This window comes from Lycium barbarum, chromosome 1 (assembly GCF_019175385.1).
Source record: "Lycium barbarum isolate Lr01 chromosome 1, ASM1917538v2, whole genome shotgun sequence".
Lineage (NCBI taxonomy): Eukaryota > Viridiplantae > Streptophyta > Magnoliopsida > Solanales > Solanaceae > Lycium > Lycium barbarum.
In genome coordinates, this window is record NC_083337.1 from 166618216 (window position 1) to 166626922 (window position 8707).

An 8707-nucleotide genomic window follows, 5' to 3' on the forward strand; every position below is an offset into this window, starting at 1 on the left:
TTGACTTTTCCTTGCATATTTTTATTTTTCATTTTTTTAATACCACTCCACATGGATTTTTATAATTGGATTATTGCACAGTTTTTTTAAGAATCTCTTCTTTCCATTTATTGAGATATTCCTCCAATTCTTTTTTTACGAATTTAGGTTATTTATTGAATTTCATGTGGGATTTTACTGGGTTGTTGTTGTTGTTGTTGTATTGAATTTCATCTAAAACTAAGGTTAAAGATCACATAGGAATAGCGTTTGACACATAAAATAATGAGTGAAAAATTAATAAATATCAAAAGAAATCTATTTCGATCTATAAATAAAAATCGCATGCTCACAAATTCATAAAATTATGTAAATATTTTCTAATTTACGATCTTGTAATTATCATACTTTATCATGTTAGTTTATAGAATGTCGAATCACTTGCGTCCTTTTAGTATTTGCGAAATTTCCTACCAAACTTACTTCCACATAAATATTTTTTTTAAGAAAATATTCAATTATATGACGAATAAAATTTAATAAATATGAAAACTTTTCAAGAAACACTAAATTAAATATGTAGTAATCACCAAAGGATGTGGTGCAGTGGATGAGACTGCTCCTCCCTTACTCAGAGGTTTCGGGTTCGAGCCTTGAGTATGGAAAATTTCTTAGTAGGGAGTGCTCCCCCCCCCCCCCCCCCAACGAATGGGGTTTTACGCGGCCGGAATCCGAATATAATAGGGCTCCAATATAGATACCGGACACAGGATGAAAACGTAAAAAAATTATGTAGTAGAAAAAAGTGAGACAAATTATACTTATTTGATAAAAATTATGTTTTTTTTTTTAAATTTTGAATTTGGGCCCGAACTTAGCATGGGTATCCCGCAATTATATATATATATATATATATATATGTCCTTTAGCCGTTTTAAAGGACAAAGCTTAGATATTATTTTATATTTCAAACTGGTTGAACACCACATATACAATTAAAAATTCAAGATATGTGAATGGTGTGTTTCATGTGAACACTTGTCTTGTTACTGCTCCTATACGTACTACTGTTCCCATAACATACTTCTCCAGTTCTCTGACCCATATGCGTGTCCGTTTTATATGGAAATGATTTTTGATACGCAACTTCTTCTTTTCCCCCCATTTATTGCTCTTTATTTTGATCTCGAAATGATGATGCTACACACACAACTTCATTTTGTAATAATTTTGAATCTTTTGTGAAGGCCTCTTTATGTAATACCCAACTGAGTCTGGCATGAGCCCCCATGCAGGTTCAAGGGAAGATTTACTTGCTTTTCAAGAAAATAAAATAAAGAAAGTAAAGACAAAGATAGTGGATCACATATAGGTATGAAAGGTTAAAATTAGCCCGAAAATATGATTCTCCCGGCCTGTGCAAATTTGGACTGATTTAATGATCGTTCATTTATCAACTTAGTCCATTTTGATTTTTGACCCATCATAAGTCAGTCCAATCCGCTGATTCCACACTCTTAATCATCGGTGTCTCTGTCACCATGTTGGACAAACATAACAGCAAATTATGGTTCTCGGCAGATATGTATAGCTTGTATCTTCACTATATATGTTGAATTGTACAATTTATCCCTATGCGAACTAGGCTTTTATCAATTCCCAATACTTATAAATTTAAGAACTTGGATTGACTTATTTTAGATGTTTTTAAGCTAAAATAGCTTTTAAGCAATTTTGTATTGTTTGGATAGAACTAAAAAAATGCTTTTAAGCATTTGTTTTTAAGCTAAAATGGCAAAAATAAATCAAAAGTCATAAGCCCGTCCAAACGGGCTCTATGACTCCTAATTACTGTAATAGTGTGTTCTAAAGATTCCATATGGACTTTTGAGAGATTGATTTTTCATATAATAATGTACCTTCTGTAGGATCATTGACTTGGGAGATGGGAAAATTACTTTGATAGATTTAATGTAGAAGCTATTGGAATGCTGAGAAATATCTCTAACACTACAATTAATTAGCTACTCCCTCCGTCCCATTTTAACTATCATTTCACGCCCGAAAATACTAAATTAAAGGGATAGTTTATTAAATTGCCCTTATTCAATAAAAGTAGATTGATTGTTTCCTTTTAAATACCATTCATTATTCTTTAATATTAAGGGTATACATACAATATAGTTGGAAACAACAATAAACTTTAGTCTTGAATTCTTAAAGTGACAATTATTTTGGGATAATTTTATTGAGCTAAAGCGACAATTAGAATGAGGCGGAGGGAGAAATTATTTAGCAGAAACAAAGATAATATATAATGACTAGTTTTGCATGAAGTTTGTTATATGTTAATGTGACAGTTTAGTTCTAAAAATGTCAAAGTATGCCAACCACCTAGAAGCAATGAGCTTGCATTTGACAACGCATAGATTTTGGTTTGTGGGAGTAGGGGAGGAGGTGTGCTTGTTTAACTTTAACGTATATGAATCAATAACTAATTTCTGATCTTATCAATTTCAAGTGGAGCTGTGGATATGGTCCCTCGTGAATAGCCAATTTGAGCACACACGTATAATATATTGTATTGCATAGACTTGATTCATGGAAAAGTATTGCACGATTATTGAAACAAGTAAAAGACGGTGGAGGCTTGATTTGCAAGTTGAGAATCACTAAGTCCAAAAAAGCTTGCATTGCATATAAAATATAGATATCATCCATATGCAAAATTAACATTGAACTCTTCAAACTTGAAAATCACAATAAGTTACAGCATCATAACCCACTGGACTCTGCCAAAATGTATACTCTATTATCTAACCACGAGATCCAATGCTCGAAAGAAAGAGACAGCGACTTACTGGGTCCTCAGTTACTCCTTTAAGCAGCATACGTACATTCTTCGTAACCTGCATTCATGTGCAAAAATTTTCACACAAGTTATACCTATTACTTCTCAATAGTTAACAGGCAATATAGATAATTCAACTGAATAGTCGTAACCATGAGGCTAACAATTTTGGCTAGACGAACTTACTAGGATCATAGTTGGTGACAACACCGGTATTAATGAAGTTACAATCAAACATTTTACGACCATTTGCTTGATAATAAGCATTCATGGCGTAAGCTGCATGAGCTCTGATAGTATTGGGTTCGTAGCAGGGGCCACCATCTTGTATAGGTTGACAATCTATTCCAGAGCTGCACACAAAGTCTATGTTCGACTGCAAAGCAGCATCACTAGCATCAGCCTTTGGCACACACCATTTCTTCCCTATTTCTGGTGCCATAGCAGGCGGAGAAGCCTGAATTCAGAATTTTAAGTCAATGAATACAAAGTAACGCAACATCCACCATACATTTAAATGCATGAAATATATATACTCCCTTTACTACAATTTGTTTGGCTTGATACAGACTACGAGAGTCAAACTAACTAATGTTTTGTATGAATTCATACATAGAATCTTCAATTTTTTTTTAAAAAAACTTACTACCTCAGTCTCATTTTAGGTGTCTTACTTTTTTTTTTGGTCTGTCCCAAAAACAGTCTTTTTCTATATTTAGTAAGTTGACAATTCAAACATCCTATATGACAAGTTTATAATCACAAGATTCAAATGATATTTTAGTTATACACATATTTAATTTAGGACCACAAGATTCAAAAGTCTCTCTTTATTTCTTAAACTCCAAGCATAGAAAATTCTACAAGTCACACTAATTAACAATTCAAAATATTTAGAAAGTATTTGGAAAAATTATCATCAAAGAAAACATTATTTGACTGTCCAAATATTAATTAAGACAAATAAATAGAAACAGGAGGAGCATATTTTATGATTACACTTAATGTTACTAGTATAAGGTAAAATAAAGCTTAATACTCATAATTTATATGTAGCCTTTGAATAGGGATCCGCCCATGGGTAGAACACAAATCAATGCTAGTGAGTTTATGCCATTCAAGAATAGGAAAAATCAAACTACGAAAAAAAGCGTGGGAGATTTCTCGGATCAATAATCATTATTGTTAAGACAATTATACCCTTAACACTAGCAACAAAAAATATATTAAGGCACATATATACTAATAGGATATTTTCGCCATTTCGTACAATTAAAAGAATTACCTGTGCATTACGCAGAATGCCCACATCGTAAACGGGTGTGAAGTCGGGTCTAAACAACCCGAAGTTACGCTCGTCCTCATTAAACAATGAGAAAACATAAGTCTCGAAGGTCCTGTTTGGCATCAATGGAGTTCCCACACCAGAGTTCACATGCTTCACAAGATTCACACTATACGAAACAGCATTCTCCAAACTAACACCGGGTTGATTCGGGTCAGCCGAAGAAGGCCAACCCGTTTCCGCTACAACAATATCCACGTCATCATAACCCAAAAACTTCATAGCTGAATACACAGCATCAAGTTGTGCATCAAACATGTTTGTATAATTCATTCCAGTAACTTTGTCATAAACCCCATTATTAGGTTTAAATAGAGCATAATCTAGAGTTTTATCATTAAACCCGAAAAACGGGTATGAACAAATCATGAAAGGTGATTTAGTTTCACGGTGGAATTCCAGCATCGGGGCAAATATTACCCGGTCGTAAACCCGTCTAAAACGACCCGAACTGGGTGGTTCGGAGCGGGTTAAGATTCCCGATGAATGCAGTGTTGACACCTGCACAGAGATACAATATTAACTCATAAAATCATAATAACACCAAACAATGGTCCAAATGTGATATTTTAATAAAAATTAATTTTTAAAATTTTATTTATATTATATCCTCTCACCTATCCTACCCCCACCTCCACCCTCACCCTCACCCTCTTTCTTCTTCTTTCTTATTTTTCTCTTTCTTCTTCTTTCTTCTCAACTACCGCAGCAGCCGTCGCCGCCGCATTTTCACATGGCGGCGAAATGAAAAAAAAAAATCAAAATGCATTGCTGTGAAATCAAAATGCTACTAAAAAAATCAAATGAAAAAAAAAAAAATATCAACCACCGCCGCTGTCGTCGCACCGCCGCTGCCTCCACCACCGCCGCTGCAGCCGCAGCAACAAGGCAGCAGCTACTAAAAAAATCAAAATGAAAAAAAAAAGTGGCAATGAAATCAAAATGCTACTAAAAAAATCAAATGAAAAAAAAATCAAAATGAAAAAAAAGGTGGCAGTGAAATAAAAAAAAATTAAATGAAAAAAAAAGTGACGGTGACATGATAGAGAGTGTGCAACACTCTCCATTGTGCAATTGGATTTCAATTTTTTTTTTTGCCACGTCAACCAAAAAATGCTACTAAAATATTAAAAAATTAAGACTGGGGTAATATATCGCCTGCAAAGGTTGGGTGCGTCATAATTAATCCGGCTATACGTTGAGGGATTTTAATGTATTTTCCCTAAAGCAATTAAAACATAGTAAGAATTGGGTGAGTTGAATTTTTTAAATCCATTTCAGCCCAAATAACTTTTGGGCGGGTCAATAACCCGCTCAAATTGATGTCAAACAGCCCATTTGCCACACCTACCTGAATATCACTGATTCCGGCTATTAACAGAGCTTTGTGAATCGCTCTCATAGCAGGGACTAAATGAGCGATGAGATTTTTATCACCAGTAGCCATAACTTCATTTCCAATGCAAATGCGATGTATTCTGGTGTGTGGATAATACGGAACAACGTTTTCTTCGACCCATAATTGTGCACCCTCGGGTTTAGAAACTAATAAAATGTCGCCATTAGGTACCGTAATGGTAACCCAAACGCGGCTATCAGCAAAAGCGCGGATAATGTCTGGGTTTGCGTCAAAGATCTTGATTTTGTTAATGGTAGTTTGCTCTTTAATGAAAGTGGCCACTTCGGTGGGTGGTGGGAGGTTGTTGGCTACGGTTCCGTAATTTATTCCGATGTGATAGTCACCCAAGGTGGCGTAACAGAAAAGGAGGAACATAAAGTAAAAGAGAATGGCCATGGAAACCTTGAATAGAAAGAAAAATTCAAGACGAGGGAGAGGGAATTGAGAGGATTTTGTGAATTGGTTTGAGGTGTTATTGGTAAGAAGAGTTGTGTGCTCAGTATAACCAGGCTGGTTCTTCAAATCTATATATATATATAATTAAAAAAAGGACAGTTTCCAAAAATTATGACAATAGTTGTTTGTTGACTCAAAAGTTAAAAAAAGGATAGTTTCCAAAAATTATGACAATAGTTGTTGACTCAAAAGTTAGAAGAGATATTTAATAAGCATCGGTTTATCTAAATCTTCGAGTGTTTTATTTTGACCAACTTAAATGACATCAAAAGTCCATACATTTTTTAAAGAGCTCAAAGTAGTGTCGTATAATTCTCGAACACTGCATTGCAATTGATGACTAAACTTTCACTAATTAACTACTCTACGGTCACATTTTAATCGTGTGCTTTAGCTCATTTCAGGCATATTAAGAAAATCATAAAAACAAATGATAGTTTATTAAGTTATCCTTCTTTAATAAAAGTTGATTGATTATCTCTTAAATACCATGCATTCTTTTTTAATCCTCAGTCCGTCCTATTTTTACTGTCGTTTTAGCTTAAATTATTTCCATCTATACCCTTAACATTAAGGAAGTAGTTATCTTTAATATTGCTCAATTCTCAAAAAACATTTAATAAATAAAGGCAACTTAGTAAAATAAATCTTGTATTTATTGTGAAATAAATCTTAGTAAAATAAAGGTTAGAAACTGTCGCTTTAGCTATTTAGATATTATAAGAGCACTAAATTGCAACTCTCTCATGTCAATATAATGAAAAATATGTCTTAAAACGTTGATCAAAATTCACATAATTTAAATCTCGAGAAACAAAAAGCGACATATAATTTGAGATAGAAGGAGTAATTTCCTATGATAAAAACTAAGTATATTATTTGTCAAAATAATTACTCCATGTGTCCTGTTTTAACCGTTGCTTTAGTTCAAAAAATTGTCACTTTAAAAATTCAAGACTAAAGTTGGTTATTGTTTCCAATTATATCCTTAATACTCTCTTCGTCCCATTTTAACTGTCGCTTTAGCTATTTTTCACTAATTAATAAAAAAACAATACATACACGATTTATTTTACTAAGTTGCCTTTATTTATTAAATGTTTTTTTGAGAATTGAGCAATATTAAAGATGACTACTTCCTTAATGTTAAGGGTATAGATGGAAATAATTTAAGCTAAAACGACTGTTAAAATAGGACGGACTGAGGATTAAAAAAGAATGCATGGTATTTAAGAGACAATCAATCTACTTTTATTAAAGAAGGGTAACTTAGTTTCAGTTTTTTTTTTTTTTTAAAGAACATTATGTTATAGTCACTGGTAAAGTTAAGACTCAATATCATACATAATTCTATAGCACTTTGAAAAAAATTATAGATATTTTTACTGATTAAAAGGTGATGAATCAAGAAAACACGAAAGATGACAAGAATAGTGATTGGTCCTGCTATTTTACGATAGTGTAAAATAATTTTAAGCAAAAACAAATAATATATTTTAGATAGCACGAGGGGGGAAAATCAATCAAGATTAGACTAAAAAACTGAGACTACTAAAATTGAGTATCCAATAAGAGAATTTAAAATCATACGAGAGGAAAGATATCTAATACTTTGTAGTTTTCTATTTAATATTATTAGAATACCTCGTAGCTTAGTAGTTACAACTCGAGATGCTAGAACTAATTTAATATCAATAAGAGTAATATAATAGATTTCAGAGTTGAAACTTTAGGTGTTAACTAGTAAAGACACCTGTGCGAAGCGCGGTTGATAAAGAAAAACAAAATACATTATTAAACAATCTAGAATAATTTTATATTAGGGAATAGTCTATATAACATGAAGTGGGCAGTAACACTTTTTTCTTCTCTTGATGCATATTCAAATAAGCAACCTAATCGAGAACAATACAATATGCAAACTCATGATTTTGAGATAATACATACAACAAAAATTGCTAAAGATTTTGACAGGTCTTAAAGTGTCCCATTCTTTTGTTTGACCATTCATGTTTGTGGACAATAGCCTCTTCAATTCTTACGTTTTCTTGGTACCATAATATGGCCATTTAAGCTTTCAGTTATAGTTCCTTTTGGTCTTTCATTTCCTCACACGTCTGACTATGACATTATGCCTTGTAACTTATCTTCCCATTATCACATTTAGTACTCCATATTCACACCACTTTATTATCCCTTTAATCCATTCTTTTCATCCAATTAATTCAAGGATGAATTTTTCAACCATAAATAATTTGTTATCCTTACTTTGTGGACATAGAGAAAAATATAGTGTATGAAAAGTGAGTTAAAAAAAAGAGAGAGTTTTTTCTAGTTGAAGGAAGGTGTTCTTTTTTGTGGAGCTTTGGACTCAACATCTTGTTCAGAGTTTGTTGAGTTATACGACGTGATCGGGCTGTTGTATCCTGGAGCGGACAAGTCAGAAAGATTATTGCTGGACCGGTAGATTTGTTGCAGTGGGCTTGAATCTCCTTAAAGAGAGCGAGATATCCGCGCCTCAGCCGAAGATATTTTTCATTTTTATTTTTCAATTATAATAGTAATTTCATTGTAATGTCACCAACAGTTCATTTGTCAAATATCGACATGCTTATAAAAAATTCTACGGACTCGCCACTGTTCGTCAACCTCTTTGTTTCCAATTCAAAACATAAAC

At 33.0% G+C, this 8707-nt stretch overlaps 1 protein-coding gene across 1 annotated transcript; it reads right to left on the reverse strand.

The window, feature by feature from the left end:
* Positions 1-2656: 2656 nt before the first annotated feature.
* On the reverse strand, positions 2657-6088 carry LOC132605670 (glucan endo-1,3-beta-glucosidase-like). Its single transcript, XM_060318835.1, has 4 exons — positions 5527-6088; positions 4116-4676; positions 3017-3287; positions 2657-2888 (listed from the first exon to the last, which is right to left on the reverse strand). The coding sequence occupies exons 1-4, from the start codon at positions 5968-5970 to the stop codon at positions 2860-2862; spliced, it is 1305 nt and encodes a 434-aa protein (XP_060174818.1). The 5' UTR covers positions 5971-6088; the 3' UTR covers positions 2657-2859.
* Between the last annotated feature and the right edge of the window lie 2619 nt (positions 6089-8707).

What these genes read in the sequence shown, in the direction of transcription:
- LOC132605670 (XM_060318835.1), bottom strand. Translation starts at nt 5,970, where the DNA reads ATGGCCATTCTCTTTTACTTTATGTTCCTCCTTTTCTGTTACGCCACC. An exon ending in CCGGAATCAGTGATATTCAG is followed by an intron (nt 4,677 to 5,526) that starts GTAGGTGTGGCA and finishes ATCTCTGTGCAG; the next exon opens with GTGTCAACACTGCATTCATC. An exon ending in GCATTCTGCGTAATGCACAG is followed by an intron (nt 3,288 to 4,115) that starts GTAATTCTTTTA and finishes TTCTGAATTCAG; the next exon opens with GCTTCTCCGCCTGCTATGGC.